The sequence below is a fragment of the Zea mays genome, chromosome 6, assembly GCF_902167145.1.
Source record: "Zea mays cultivar B73 chromosome 6, Zm-B73-REFERENCE-NAM-5.0, whole genome shotgun sequence".
NCBI classification, from domain to species: Eukaryota; Viridiplantae; Streptophyta; class Magnoliopsida; order Poales; family Poaceae; genus Zea; species Zea mays.
The window spans coordinates 66818295-66835263 of record NC_050101.1 but is presented as its reverse complement, the minus strand read 5'-3'; the positions used below and the strand labels follow the sequence as shown (position 1 = coordinate 66835263).

The window sequence follows — 16969 nt, the reverse complement described above, 5'->3', positions numbered from 1 at the left end:
GTGTATGGGGCGATCGCAGACGCTACAGGATGCATGTCCATTGAAATAGACGTACCTGCTGGCGTATGCACAGATGATACAGGTGGCATGTCATCGCCAGCTCTGGTGCTGGACATTTTCTCGCCGCCGGCCGTACCTCTCACTTCCGCCGCCGCTAACCGCCGCTAATACCTCAGATAAAGACGTGGACGAGCGAACGTGGACGAGCGGCTGTAACCTTGTATTTGTTTCCTCCCGTAACTGGGCCTTTATTTACGCACACGAAGAGCACGTCTTTCCTTATCTCAAATCGGTTGGAGATTTTAAATGTTGCATGGTTTACGCTATCATGTCTCACAGCGTTATGATAGCGTAAACCAGCATGCACATGCAAATATTCGTTCCCGTGATTCGTGGCAGAAACTTTTCCATTTATGCATGAGTTATGCACATTTCCACATACCTTTATGCGTGCGTATATCGGTTGCAGCGTCTCAGCCGGGATACGTTGCTATCCTATGCATGGCTGACGCAAGCTGGCGTCCAGTGGGCCGAACGCGACCCGATCGGCCTCCTAGCTGGGGCTTCGTCCACTAACAGAAGCCCAGGGCTTCCATTACCTCTTCCCTATATATATATAGTTATAGTATTGCCCTGGGCTCTCAATATTTAGAGGAAGCCCTGGTCGATTGGTGCCTTCTGGTTTATCCATACCATCTAAATCCTTTTCAATTAAACCATATGAACTATTATAAGATGGCCCATTTAAAAGCCCATTAATTTAGGCTGAACCAAAGTTCCACACGTTTTGTACCGTAACATTTTCACTACTCTAGCGATGCATACAACCGCCGCCATTTCTTCGTCTCCCATCCTCATCTTCCTCGCAGTGTCGCCGCCCCGTGCGTCGCCATCAACCTCTCCTTCACTGTGTATCTGGGCAAAAGCCCCACCTACACTACCGGAATCGCGTTCTTTGCCGAGTGTCTAAGACACTCGGCAAAGGCTATTTTACACTCGGCAAAAGCTTTGCCGAGTGTAACACTCGGCAAAGAACACTCGACAAATATTTCATCGGCAAAGGGTTCTTTGCCGAGTGCTTTTTTTCGGACAGTCGGCAAAGGCAAAGACTTTGCCGAGTGTCAAAAAGCACTCGGCAAAGAAAAACACTCGGCAAATTAAGAATCGAAAAAATTAAAAAAAAACAGCAAAACATTTTTTAAATTCTAGGAACAACTCTCCAACCCTACCTTATTACCTTACCCGTTGCCCTATCATTTTTCACTATTATTTTGAATCAAACTTATATGTCTTGTAAATGGTGAGATTCGAACTCGCAACCTCTCTCTCGCGCATACCCTCCTATACCACTACACTACTACACCAATTATGATTATATTATGTTTTCATTCCCCATGTACTATAACAAATCGAGAGTAATTTGATTATTTAAGGCACTAAATGAGTTCATTTGAAAATGTGACCAACTATAAAGTTGCATAACTTTTTGAGATCTACAAGTTTTATTTTAATAGTTTCTACATCCGAGACCGTTTACAAAATTTGAATTTTAAATTTGAAAACTTCACACGAAATTTTCAATGATAAGATGATTTCAAATCAAAAAATTGTCAACTACAAAGTTTCATTACATTTCAAGACCTACAACTTTTATTTTGGTGGTTTTTCCATCCGAGACAGTTTGAAAAATTCAAATTTCAAAATTCAAACATAGTTTTGCATAACAAGATGATTTCAAACTAAAACATTGTCAACTACAAAGTTTCATAACTCTTCAATACCTACAACTTTCATGTTGGTGGTTTTTTCTTTCGAAGTCATTTTCAAAATTCAAATTTTAAATTTTTTAAGTCCAGACGTAGTTTTCGTTGACAATATGACTTCAAATGAAAAAGTTGTCAACTATAAACTTCTATAACTTCTCAAGATCTACAAAGTTTATTTTGGTTGTTTGGTCATTTGTTTATCTCAGATGATGGTTCTAACAATATGCACAAATTCTATACGTCTCTCTCGTAGTTTCATAAACTACGAGAAAGATATAGGTTTTATGAATAAATTTATTTTTATTTTATCATATGAAGAAATGTTCAATATATAAATTGTACATCATGATGAGTTATACAAATTTGTAGTTGAAAACTTTTTCATTTGAATTAATTTACTACTTTAAAATATGATTATTAAATTGTCTTTGCCTAGTGTTGGAGAAAAAACACTCGACAAAGAGCTCTTTGCCGAGTGTTGTATTTGTGACACTCGGCAAAGAGCTCTTTGCCGAGTGTCAAAAAAAGACACTCGGCAAAGAAACTCTTTGTCGAGTGTCAAAAATAAAACACTCGGCAAAGAGCTTCTTCGCCGAGTGTTTTTCTTTTACCGAGGGTTTTTTGCGTGGCACTCGACAAAGAGCTCTTTGCCGAGTGCCCGAAATAAAACACTCGGCAAAGAATATGGCACTCGGCAAAGAGCCAAATTCCGGTAGTGCTAGGACAACTCTTTGCCGAGTGTCAAAAATAAAACACTCGGCAAAGAGCTTCTTCGCCGAGTGTTTTTCTTTTACCGAGGGTTTTTTGCGTGGCACTCGGCAAAGAGCTCTTTGCCGAGTGCCCGAAATAAAACACTCGGCAAAGAATATGGCACTCGGCAAAGAGCCAAATTCCGGTAGTGCTAGGACGGAGGGAGGCTGGCATAGCGGCACGGCACCGGGACTAGCCCCGACCGCACCGGCCGATCCGCCGGGCAAGAGCCAGAACCACCACCAGGCCTCAGCCGCTTCAAGGCGTGGGTCGAGCGGTGGGTGATGATGCACTCTGTCTTAATAGTGTTGCCGCTGTAGATGTGATTAACCACGTCAACGTGCTGCAGGGGAAGGCCATGGCCTCCACGTATTCTCTGACATGCAAGAGGTACTCTTTATGCACTTCAGAGTCCAATTCGGAACCTTTGTTTTGTCTCATCCCTCCAGCAACCTGTCATCGAGGGGGATACTATTTAATTTCTAGTATTTTGATTACAATATCTTCAATAACTGTAACATGAATGTACGCAATTTTACAAATGTTGATATATTTACGGTCATTAAGATAAAAGTTATATGCATCGAATCACAAATTTATAGTTAAAATGCTCATTCTTTATGATACGGGTTGTCAACATATTTTATGTATATAGTCACAATATTTATGCGATTTTGTTGTCATTTTTATGCAATCAAACCTATTTGAATCCAGTTAATAATTTATCTTTAATTATCTTATTTGTTTGGTATAGTAGCATATATCATAATATAGATTGATTTCATTCTTTTTATATCGTAACAGGTGAACTCGCTTTAGATGCACAGGAAGCATGATTTTGAGGCTATTTTTGAGCACCGATGAAAAAAAATCAAAGCATAATTTTATAACAAATTAGTCAGTCTTTATGACTAGGGTTGTCACCATCGCTTATGTGTATAATCACAGTTTTATTCAATTTTTGCGGCATCTTTTTGTCAAATCATCACACAGCTTCTATTCCAAGTCATCAGTTCTTTTATGCACCGATTTTGCATATAGCAGATGCAACACAAGTATGTTTTTTAAAAAATAGTAATGCATAGTGAAGTACATTCCTTTACTATTATATATGCATTTTATGATAATATATGCATAATTTTTTTATTTTTTCACGCACTACCAATGGTTATCATTATTTTTTATGAATATAATACAAGGTGTGTTTATACGGATTGAGTACAATATATGCTTTGTTTTTTAGACTTTGAAAACTAGTAGTATGTGTTACCCATTTGTCTCACCACTTCTTTTATTCATTTCATTCATTTTCTGTATGATACGGACAGCGGAGACATTTTACTGTATTCTTTCACTTATAATTATAATGGTTTTTTATTACAATGTTCAAATTATTGTCCAATATATGCAGCGGAGACTACTAATTTTACATTGTTTATATTATTCCTTTTTATGCTTTTATGTTGATTTGAATTGGTCCTTTTATTTTAATTTACAAGCAGCCTGGTTTAGGATTCATGAAACAATTACAACAGAAACTAGGTCGGAAGCATAAAAAATCTTCATGTGGGTATCTTATGTGACCTCATTACCCGATTCTAGTTTTCAATTTGGAATATATAGTTTCTTGAAAACACAAACCTTTACAGACTATATACATACTCCACCTGACAATAGGATTGAGAATAATTGTCATGGCGATGCAGATTTTTGTTCACGGGGAGGTACTCACATTGCAACTAAATCAAAAATATGCTTTGAGCTATTTTTTTATTTGAATTTCTGTTTTTGTTTGGATTTGGTCTGGAAGAAAGGTGTATATCTCAACAGACTTGTGCATATATTCAAATATGCACCACGTGAACAACTAACCATTCCTGATTTTGTGTTCCCGGCATCGTGTTCGACGCTTACTATGTGTAAGGCAATGTAAGCCTGGCTATTTTTTATTCAGATGTTAGAATTTGAGAGGGCCTTCATTGATTTCTATAACTCAATATTGCATAAAAATGAAACCGTTCTTCAAGTAATTGGATGGAGAGTGGCTTATCGCCATAGGCATCTGTTTTGTTTGCATAGTCTGAAACTGAAGTGAACTTAGGAAAGCAGGGGATTCAGTGTAGCATGACTTCAGATTAAGGATTCAGTTGAAAAGAGAGCTGGGTTTTAGTGTAGCAGGGTGTGTATTTTTGCACCTTTTCGTCGTAATCTGATCTTCTAACTCAAGAGATTTTTCTTTTGGTAATCTGATCTTCTAACTCAAGTGTGCATTCAGTTTAGACTGTAGGTTATGTTAGTCATAACAAGCTAGAAAAGATGATCATATTAACAAGGAAATATCATATTAACAGTTCATGTTACGTTTGCAGATATGGATCTCGATGGTTTTCTCCACATTAGGAAAGTTGGAAGAGCCTTTTGAACTCACTTTTTTATTAACAATGGTGTTATGGTGGAACATAGTTTTGCGTGTATGTACCAACAACTAAAATGTAAACACGACATTATCATAGTTGAGTACAGGAATAATTATGTCTTATATCTTATTGTAAAATCTAAACAGTTCTCTTGTAGATGGTTAGCTTGCATTTTACACTACAATTACCTCAGATCACTTCTTGTTGTATTTTACACCATTTTACGATATTTATTGATGCATTTTATGACAACCTCGTGCGCAGAGAGATATATTCGGTCTACATTCGTTATTATGAAACAAATTAATGATTTACGTTAAAATTCGTACTCATTTACGTTGTTTTGGTTCACGTTTTACGTATAAATCCGTTCGAGCCAGAACCCGCGTACGACCGGTGACGCGCGATTTTCGCGCCGTAAATTTCGACTCCATTCGCCATTACGAAACAAATATATGATTTACGCTAACATTCGTACTAATTTACAATGTTTCTGTTCACGTTTACGCTAAAATCCATTCGAGCCAGAACCCGCGCACGATCGACCGCACATAATTTTCACGCCGTAATCTCGGGGCCCATTTGCTGTTACGAAACAGATAAATGATTTACGCTAAATTTCATACTCATTTACGTTGTTTTAGTTCACGATTTACGCTGAACTCTATTTGAGCCAGAACCCACGCACGATTGGCTGCACGCGATTTTCACGCCGTAATTTTGGGCCCCATTTGCTGTTACAAAACAAATATAGGATTTACGCTAAATTTCGTACTCATTTACGCTATTTTAGATCACATTTTACGCTGGAATCCGCCCGAGCCAGAACCAGCGCACGATCGGCTGCACACGATTTCCACGCCGTAATTTTCGGCCTCGTTTGCAGTTACAAAATAGATATAGGATTTACGCTAAATTTCGTACTCATTACGCTGTTTTATCTCACGTTTTACGCTGGAATCCGACCGAGCTAGAATCAGCACACGATCGAACACGCGTGGGTATACCTGACTGGGGCTTCCCATACTAATGGAAGCCCAGGGCTTCCATTACCTCGTCCATATATATATATATATATATAGTATTTAGAGCCCTAAGCTCTATTTAACTACAGGAAGCCCCGACCAGGTGCGCAGACCGCACCGGACCTTTTTTGGCTTATTGTACCTAACTGTGCTTACGCTAAATTATAATACGAGTTATGCTGATGTGTGTATCAGTTTATGCAAATATAGTCTGCGCATATTACGTGCATCGGGCCCACACGCTCACAATTATCCAGTCCCACGCTAGCACTATAAAAACACCCCACGCCGCCAGGGATTAGGTTTTAGCGGTGGCGGCGGTTTCCTCGGGCGTGCGAGCGGCGGTGATCCTGGGGGCCAGCAGCGGTGTTGCCTCGAGGCAGGCGACCGACGGTGGCGCTCCACCAGGAACGAGCGACAACGACGCTCCGAGGCAGGCGGGCAAGCGGTGACGGCGCTGTCGAAGCGGACGGACGACGGCAGCGCACCCTAGGCCCGGCGACAACGGCGGTTGTCCCGTCCGTCTCTGCGATAGCCACCGCCGCCGCCGCTCCAGCATCTGTGGCGCCGTCCCTTGCACCCAAGGCCAACGACAGCAGGAAGGCGGTGGTGCCTGTGGACGCGTCGGAGCTGGAGAAGCACGTGCTGGCGGTGGACGACAAATCCATCGACCGCGCCGCGATCGCTAGGATCCTGCGCGGCTCCAGGTACAGGGTGACCGCCGTGGAGTCGGCGATGCGCGCGCTGGAGTTGCTCGCGATGGGCCTGCTCCCCGATGTCAGCATGATCATCACCGACTACTGGATGCCTGGGATGTCCGGGTACGAGCTGCTCAAGCGCGTCAAGGAGTCGGCGGCGCTCAGGGGCATCTACGTCGCCATCATGTCGTCTATGACCATCGTGATTTATACATTTTCAAACAAAATTTTACGATAGCTCTTATTGCATTTTACGCTTCCACTAAAAAGCAAGTGCCACATTCGTCGTTACAAAACAGATCATTGATTTACGGTAAAATTTGTATCCATTTACGCTGTTTCGGACAACGTTTTACGCTTAAATCCACCTGACCTAGAACCCGAGCACGATCGGAGCGCGATTTTCACGTCGTAATTTAGGCCACATTCGTCGTTACGAAATAGATTGATGATGTACGATAAAATTTGTACCCATTTACGCTGTTTGGTTCGCGTTTTACGCTGAAATTTGACCAAGCCAAAATCCGTGCACGATCGAACGTGATCAATTTTCACGCCGTAATTTTCGGACCCTATTCGCTGTTACGAAACAGGTCTATAATTTACGTAAATTTCGTATTCATTTACGTTATGTCGATTCACATTTTATGATTAAATCCACCCGAGCCAGAACCCTAACACGATCGGCTGCACGCGATTTTCAGGCCGTAATTTTGGGCCTCGTTTGATGTTACAAAACAAATATAGGATTTACGCTAAATTTCGTATTCATTTACGCTGTTTTAGCTCATGTTTTACGCCGAAATCTGCCCTAGCCAGAACCAGCACACGATTGGGTGGACGCGATTTTCACGCCGTAATTTTGGGCTTCGTTTGCTGTTACAAAACAAATATATGATTTACGCTAAATTTCGTACTTATTTACGCTGTTTTAGCTCACGTTTTACGCTGGAATCCGCCCGAGCAGAACCCGCGAACTGCGGCTGTAAATTAAAATTTATTTCCTTTTACTAATGCTCCTCAAACAGTAACTGTCCCTTTATTTACGCGATTATGCAGCACGTCTTTCCTTATATCAAACCGGTCAAGATTTATATAATGCATGGTTTATGCTATCATGTTACACATCGTTATGCAGTCGTAAATGGCGTGCACGTGGTAATATTCGTTTCCGTGAGTCGAGGTACAAAAGATTCCTTCTATGCATGATTTATGCACATTACTAAATATATTTATGCGTGCGTATATCTCCTGACGCGTATCACCCGGGATTCGTGGCTATCATCTGCATGGCTGACGCAAGCACGCGTACACTGGGCCGACCGCGACCTGGCTGTCGTCCTGGCTGAGGCTTCCCCCACTAACGGAAGGCCAGAGCTTCCATTACCTCTTCCATATATATATATATATATATATATATATATATATATATATATATATATATATATATATATATATATATATATATATATATATATATATATATATATATATATATATATATATATATATATATATATATATATATATATATATATATATATATATATATACTCGGTTGTGCTCTTATTTATGCAACTATCCATTCATTAAGTCCTTATCTAATCCGAAACAAACAATAATGCATATTGATCTATGTTATCTGTAACCCAAGATTGTCTTCTCTCGATACGAGAAGGGAAAGCATGTAAAACGTGATAGTGCGTAATAGTGTAATACACTATATTTGAACCAAGCCAAACAAAAATCCAGCTTAACAAAGTTTTTTTTAAAAAAACAATATATCACAACACTCTAAATAAGTTTGCGGTGAAAATATATTCCAAGATACTTATTCAGTGTCGTAAATACGAGTATTTTTTAAATTAGATAAAATTAAATCTAAAACCTTTTAACTCTTTAAAAAGCAAAAACTATATATATATATTTTTGAGACAAATTAAAGGGAGTATACATCTCACTGATGCATGCATGCAAGATGACATATTTAAACAATCGATCAACTGACATCTAACTACACTTATTATTAAACACGAAGAACAGAGAGATAAATCAATGCAAGGACCGGAGCAGGGAATTCGGTCTCCAACAGTCTTTATTTGTTGACAGGCTCATGCATATGATCATATATATTCTATTGATGGCTTTCCATGCATACACGTCGTCTGCAATAGAACAGTGTACCCTCCAACTGGATATGCATCAAACTGTACTTCAGGTAAATAAACAACATAGTTCATCAATGCCCTAATTGCACGCTCTGACGATCGATTGGGACGATCGTTGTAACATGCGTGTAGAGATCTACGTACGTAGAAGCTAGCTAGCTTTGACATATATACAGGAGCCCCACCAAATTGCAGCAGACTATAGCTACAGGTTGCCTAACGGTGACATATATGTAGCGGACAATAATTCTATTGGATCATATATGTAAAGATAAGATCTGGTCCCATTTCTTTATCAGATTGTGTTTACTAACTGCTACGACGACATCAAGTTGCAGTTAACTAACATGTCTCCCTGTTGGTCCAGCATCATATATATGGAAGATTTCAGAAGTCACTTTTATACATATACTATTACGTAGTACGGTTGGATTAGACTAGGTTAATGATCCGTTCATCCTCTATGGCTCTATATAAAAGGTTAATGACCCCCCATATATATAGCGGTGCGTAACTGTTCATCCGGCCCTCTTGCATATTTCCATCACTTGACCTAATTAACCGTTTGCCTTGGAAATATGATCTGTTAGATTGTGCTAGTTAATTTAATCATCAGTTAAGTCGTAGTATAGTAACCAAACTAGTCCTCAACGGAATGAAATACGTTTCTCTCAAAACTGATTGGCAAATCCAGTCAGACAGATTTCTGCTTTATTCTATATATGTCTCCGTGTACTAATTTTGTCTATGATTATAAACCAGAGAAATAACATTCCCAATGATATGATGGACCAGGAAAGCACCCAAATTAAATTGAGATATCGGAAGTGGCAGTGGGGTGTACGATTTAGCACAAACTAGAAAGTTGTTTTCTGTCACATTTTCAATATTGTGTTGCTTCCTGTGATACACATTAATGATGAGATGAAAACGACTGTTTCATTGATGAACCTAAAGCCGTCAGCGTCCAATTTTTCTTGTGGGAGCAAGTTACCCAGCTTCTTGTCCGCAGCTACTGTTGTTTGTACTGCTGCAGCTACAACCAGATTAAAGTTTTTTGTTCTCGACCGTCGAATTAACAAAAATAATTAAAAATGTTTTCTCCGATTAGCTAGGATATATGGCTTGTAGTGGGTAAAAACATTGTTGTGTAGGTTTTTTTAGAAGGTTTCGGTATATTAGTGTACACAAAATGGTATATATAGACTCTTTACTACCCTGATATATAAATAAATACTGTTAGAGGTTTCCGTCGTGATGCTAACTAATAAAGCAAAAGGTAGCTATTGGTGTCTTTTGTCCTTATATATCTAGGCCACTAGCTACGTACTTGTGCATATCTAATTCTACTGTGCCATGCTTGCCAATTCATCCAAAGAGCCGGCCGGCCGGGATTACTTGCTGAAGCTACCAAAAAGAAAACAAGATTTTCTGATCTGTCACATCTAATCTAATATATATAGGTAATAAAGGAGGGTGAATATTTATGAATATTTCTACATAACTATAATAATATGTATATTCTTTTTTTGCAAAAAGCTACATATATTTATATGGTCCTCCCATACATGCATCCATGTTTATACTGGAATAATACTAGCTAGCTAGCACTGATGAACACCTTAATTACCTTTTTCCCAGCATGATGATTGCAAACATTCATGAATGAATGCCCCCTCGTGCATAACTAATTTGCTTCCTTCATCGGAACCCAGCTGGGTGAAATGGCAAATCATATGGTATTATAATATGACGCCAATTTGTTAATATGGCAAATCACTGATGAACACCTTAGTGATAATATGATTTGCAGTACCCAATTTGGTAGCCATCATATATCACGCCAAAATGGCAAATCATATGGTATTATATAGCTTATTGGTTAAACTAAACCAGGAGGGCCATTATAAAAATCAACTAGTTGAAGGTATATATGCCAAACTAACCAATAATGTTTCTTCTAATCTCGTAGAAATGTCAAAGGGGGTCAGGACCTCGCTGTTTAACACATGGAACTGGTTGTTCTTAAAATATCGTGCACAAGCATATATACCTGAAATTGATAGTACCAACTAGTTATGTTGTTGAACATATATCAACCCACATAAATGACTAGTATCTTAAGTGGTATATAAGGAGGCAAGTACAAAAAAAAACATAAGAAACGTATTTTGAGGAAGGAATGCCCTTTAGCATGTCCTCTAAAGTTTAAGATACCGTTCCACTTATACAACTCACATAAATGAGTTATGTCTTGAGTGATTCTAGTGGATAACATATCGAGTCTAGATACATTGGGTTTTTTTGATAATAGAAACAAGAGTTCTGGCTTTGGCTTTAGCATAAAGATGCATACAAGCATTACATGAGGATTATTGCACTAGTGAACAATTGCTTGAATAATGAAACGAACTCAAAGAAACAAAATGACATGACTATGGATAACACTAGCCATCTTCAATTCTTGCATTTGGGCGCCATCTATGATTTGCAAAGACTTCCATCGCCACTGTCGGTGTTTTGGGTCCGACCGCACACCCGAGGTTGCCCCTCAAGGTGTTTTTAGGAGTAGGACGGTGTCGACGACTGTAGCAAAATGGTTCGTGCTAGTTGCACGAGGGACAATGGACAATGTTTACAGGTTCGGGCCGCTTATAGATGTGTAACACCCTACGTCCTGGTGAGTATGCTGGGTGAATGAGGTTACAAGAGAGCTCTCTAAATTGAGAATGCAGAGAGTTGAAGTGGGTGACTGAGTAATAGGGTCGATCGTTCTGAAGGGGTGCCCCCTAGGCCTTATATACTCGACCGTGGGGCAATACACGTGGATATGATAACAATGTGTAGCTAAAAGATAGTGAACTGTTTGAGTTTATCTCCCTGTAGTTCTGCCGACCTATCCTCGCATGGCTCCGTTGCATGGGGGCTCCAGCGCGGGAAATATTTATGATCTAATGAAGAAATGCCCTTTAGCATGTATTTTGAGGAAGAAATGCCCTTTAGCATGTTCTCTAAGTTCAAGATTCTGTTCCACTTATACAACTCACATAAATGAGTTGTGTCTTGAGTGATTCTAGTGGATAGAGCCTAGATATATTGGGTTATTTTTTTTGATAATGGAAACAAGAGTTCCGGCTTTAGCATAACGATGCATACAACCATTACATGAGGATTATTGCACCAGTGAATAATTGCTTGAATAATGAAACGAACTCAAAGAAACAAAATGACATGACTATGGATAACACTAGCCATCTTCAATTCTTGCATTTGAGCGCCATCTATGATTTGCAAAGACTTCCATCGCCATCACTTCCAAAGCTCAATAGTCATCGAGGATTTGTTGATGTGTGTCCTTCTTCTGTAGAAGTCTCCAGAATCTAAACCACCTCTGAAAATGACATGCACAATTGATGATATTGATTTATGATTAAAAGCCACCTCGTTTTGACTAAGCCAAATAGACCAAAATAAAGCTGATATTCTAGTGAGTAATATTTTTTTGTAAGTCAGACCATTATTAGTTTTCCAAGACCCGATAATATGATTAATGCTAACGGGCATGTCTATTTTTAAAAGCAAAGCAAATAATTCTCCATATGCTTTTGGCAATGTAGCAGTCAAAAAAGAGATGGTGTATACTCTCACTTCGGTTGCAAAAGCTACAAGTCAAACTACCTCACTTGCTCACTAAGAGGTCAACTCGTTAACCATTTATTCTTCCAGGATTGATCCTTAACATAGATACATTAGGTTATGTATGAATGAGTTTCTTAGATATACATAATGCTTACCGCAACATAGTGTCTATCTTATACATGCCCTAATATTCTTATACAAGCATGTTCCCCCTTCATTTGTTTCCTCTATATATATAGATGCCTCTGCACGTTGTACCGTGATGCACAACTAATCTTTCTCAGGAAATTAAAGGCTTTATTATATTTGTCTGGCCTACCTAATTAATCAAGCTTAGCTATAACATTTCATGCTACATGCATGCACACGTACGCACGCTTATAAGTATATATACGTGAAAATGCAAACATTCATAGGCAATTAGATTGCAATTAAAGATGGAGTGGTGTGGAGGGATATTGGAAATTTTGTAAGGCGATCAAAAGGGCGAATTCGTATTATCTGATGATAGTGATCAGTCGTGCATGCACTACTATGAATTTAGTGATTTAGCTACTCTTTCAAATAGATTTAACAAGAAAAGGGGTGTTTGGGACGACTCCAGGTTCTAAAATGACTTATATAAATGTCTTTTATAAGGTTTATATCTTCAACTTCAAAATTTTCTAGAGCATCTAATGATCTAGATGCATCAAATTTTCTAGAGGCAACCGTGAACATACAATCCAGGGCCCCACATGGACGGGGCGGAGTAGGTTGGCCCCTGCGGGCCCCAAACCCTAGCATTGGCCATTGGGTGTGTCATGTCATGTGAGATGACCAACCTAACTAACAATAATCAGAAGGGAGCTGGGAACAGGTAGTTCCTTGTTCCGTGCTCCTCCTTGCTGCTGGGGCGACACGTGTCAGGTCAGCTAGGTCGCGTTGAAACCTAAATCTCCTCTTACACGTGCCAAACCATATGCATGTATATATACTAGTATGTAGTATAATGAATACGTATACGGTTGCCCATGCATGCATGCTTGTATATGCATGCGCTATGCTTTTGCCACCTCCGTATGTACCCTACCCTAGCTTTGGTTGGTAGTCTATATAACCCCCTCCCTGCCATCCACCCAACGAACCCCACCACCACCACAGCTTCTCTCTAGCTTTGATCTCCAAGCCCACGCCAACTAATTAATAAGCAACGTACAAGCAATGGGCAGGTCACCGTGCTGCGACCAGGACGCGGGGGTGAAGAAGGGTCCGTGGACGCCCGAGGAGGACAAGCTGCTGGTGGACTACATCAACGAGCACGGCCACGGCAGCTGGCGCCGCCTGCCCAAGCTCGCCGGCCTCAACCGCTGCGGCAAGAGCTGCCGCCTGCGATGGACCAACTACCTCCGCCCCGACATCAAGCGCGGCAGGTTCACCGACGACGAGGAAGACCTCATCGTCCACCTCCACTCCCTCCTCGGCAACAAGTGGTCCTCCATCGCCACCAAGCTCCCCGGCCGCACCGACAACGAGATCAAGAACTACTGGAACACGCACCTCCGCAAGAAGCTGCTCTCCATGGGGATCGACCCCGTCACGCACCAGCGACGCACCGACCTCAACCTCCTCGCAGCTGGCTTCCCCAGCCTCCTCGCCGCCGCCAACTTCGCGGCCGCCGCTGGTGCTCCAGCACCTACGGCGACAGGCCCACTCGCCGCCGCCCATGTTAGCAGCTGGGACATCAACGCGCTCAGGCTCCAGGCCGACGCCGCCAAGTACCAGCTCCTCGAGGGCCTCGTCCGCGTGCTCACCGCCCCCGCCGCCGCACCAACCGTCGGCCTCATGACCCTCCTCGCCGCCGCCAATGGAGGGGCGCCCAGCGGCCACCAGCAGAGCACCAGGGTCGTCCAGCAGTGCGACGGCATGCTCAGCCTGCCGGCGCTGACCAGCGTGCCGCCCGTCACGACGCCGCCGGGCACGTCCTCCGCCGCCTACTCCCTCTCCGGGCTCCTCTTCGGCGGTGCCGGCACGACGACCACCGCTCCGGCCGCCGGGGACGGGCTCAGCTCCACAGATCAGCTCGGCCACAGCGGGGCCACGACCGGGAGCAACATCACTGCCGCCGCGATGCCGCCACCTTTGTCATCAGCGGCGGCCGAGGGTTGTAATGGCGCCGGCAAAGGTTGCGGCAGGTCGACCCCATCGACGTGCGACGAGACGCCGGCGTCGAGCCCGTTCGATAGCCTGGACAGCCTCACCTTGGATTTTGACCACAACAGCGACAGTTGGAGAGAGTTGCTAGAGTGAGTATACCTACCTATAGCATACCATGTCGTCCATGCATCAACTTTTTTTTTAATTTACTTTCTAGCCACAAGGTATATATCTATGTATTCTTTTGTTAGGATTCCAAAAAAATAAAACTTTAATTAACTTACTATATAGCATGTATGTATGTATTATGTATACGGATAAAATTTTATAGCTATAACAGGTATATATATGGATACTACCTAGCTAGCTAGGAATAATAGGAATAAAAAAACCCTAGCTTAGTAGATGGTAGCGTGTATATATATAGTTTGTTTGCTTATTATAGTTAATTGCCTGCCTCCCTGATCTCACCATGCATTTTTTTCTTTGTCTTTGTCTTTTGGTGCATGCAGGCAAATGTCATGGTTGAACAACCCCAATGATCAGCTGTGAGAAGAAATGACACACATATATCTCTCTCATACTACATAGGAGTACGTACGTCGTCAGATGAAGAATTGATGAAAAGTTGAATGATATATATGATAGATGGAGCGATCGAGAAACCGTTTCTTTGCATTGGATTGGTTGTTGCATGCACACTTCTTTGAAGATGTGAAGTTTGTAATCTGTTGATAGGATAAAATTAAGGTGGTTTGGCCCACTTTGTTTTGGCTATATATGTACAGATTAAAGAACCAACGCGGCATAAATACATATATAGATATATGCTCACCTAAACGATTTCAATTTGTTGTTTTAGTTTTTTTTTTGCTTTTGATTTGCCTTTGCAAGGAGGGCACACACATAGATATACATATACTTTTGTAATGATTAGCTTGTGACATATATATAAAGTAAATGAGATTTCCTTTTCCATACACCAAGTGTTCACTCGCAGACAGTTACATACCTTATCCTCACTCATGTGCATCCGAGAAGACTTTTCGGTCGGCCACCGGTCGATCACCTATCTCAAGATATGACCATCCACCTGGGAAAGCATGCTTAATGACCTAGAGGTTTTTTTGAGATAAACTTCTGAAAAATGACATGGACCAAGATATCACCATCCACTTGGGCTAGGATATCACATATACTTGTTGGCACGCCATTTGACACTAATGTTACTTGCGAAATGAATGACTACATACAAAGAATGTCAACTGAAATCCATAGTCCAACTTAATTTTGTTTGGAGTGTCAAGTGTGTCAGAAATGTAAGGACACGATCGACATACATGCATGTGTGCTAGACAAAAAGAACAAGACAACAAACCAGATGTATATATATATTTCATGGATTATTAGTCTAAAAAAAGAAGCACTTTATTTTGTGTTTTGATAACTAGGAAGCTGCTAGCAGTGCTTGCATTGATCCAGCTAGTTATTGACTAGTACAAAGATACTTTGACAACATGCATGTAGTGAATTGAATGTGCTAAAAGCATATAAATATTATCTTACTGTGCCATGCATATAACTAGCTAGGTTCCCTCTGCTTCTTTCTTCCCTGACAGAGTCTTCTCAAAACAACGAGGCCAGGTTACTTGTTTGAGTAGAATTGACACATCACTAAACCAGGGTAGATGACATGTAAAACGTACGGTAACAAGACTAAAAAAATAGTTAGTTGGGGTTGGAGAAAGGACGGCCGGGGAAGCTTGTGACACTGGAGAAACTACGTACAGTGAGATAAGAAAGTTAATCCACTAATTATACTAGCTAGCTAGCTAGCCAGACACATGAGAATAACTTAAATTAGGTTAGCTAATGCTAGTTGTTCCATATATATTAGTAATTAAATTCACAAACTTATTAGAGAGATGCATGAATATAATCTGTACTGTTCTGTTCAGATTTAAAGACGACGTACGCACGCATGCATGCATGCTTTGAGAGCAATAAAGTATAATAAGGCCCGGGAAAGCAATCGAAAAATAAAAAAAAGGAGCTAGGCCCATGCATATATATGTCTCCGATATGCCTGGGGTGTTCTGTTTGCTTGTGTATGGATTCTTCTTCTTGTGCTGATTCCGTTGGAATGACAAAACTCGAAAAACGGCAGCAGAGCTAACTGTATAGCGATGGCTGGCCATTAGCTAGCTAGCTCCTCCATCTATCTATCATCCGGCCGGCCGGTCTAAAAGAAAGAAAGAAAGAAAGAAAGAAAGAAAGAAGAGAAAAATGAAAACTTGACGATGATATGTTATTCTCTGTGCCCCAGCTGGGAGATGGGATAGAGAACGAAGTCATAGAATTAGTTAGCAT

At 41.0% G+C, this 16969-nt stretch overlaps 2 protein-coding genes across 2 annotated transcripts; both read left to right on the top strand.

Moving 5' to 3' along the window:
• Positions 1 to 817: 817 nt before the first annotated feature.
• LOC103631080 (two-component response regulator ORR6-like) lies at positions 818 to 6894 on the top strand. The gene is made up of 2 exons (XM_020539952.1): positions 818 to 881; positions 6494 to 6894. The coding sequence occupies exons 1-2, from the start codon at positions 818 to 820 to the stop codon at positions 6892 to 6894; spliced, it is 465 nt and encodes a 154-aa protein (XP_020395541.1).
• A 6692-nt stretch (positions 6895 to 13586) lies between these two features.
• On the top strand, positions 13587 to 15579 carry LOC103629377 (transcription factor MYB39). Its single transcript, XM_008650518.2, has 2 exons — positions 13587 to 14748; positions 15112 to 15579. The coding sequence occupies exons 1-2, from the start codon at positions 13667 to 13669 to the stop codon at positions 15149 to 15151; spliced, it is 1122 nt and encodes a 373-aa protein (XP_008648740.1). The 5' UTR covers positions 13587 to 13666; the 3' UTR covers positions 15152 to 15579.
• The last annotated feature ends 1390 nt before the right edge of the window (positions 15580 to 16969 follow it).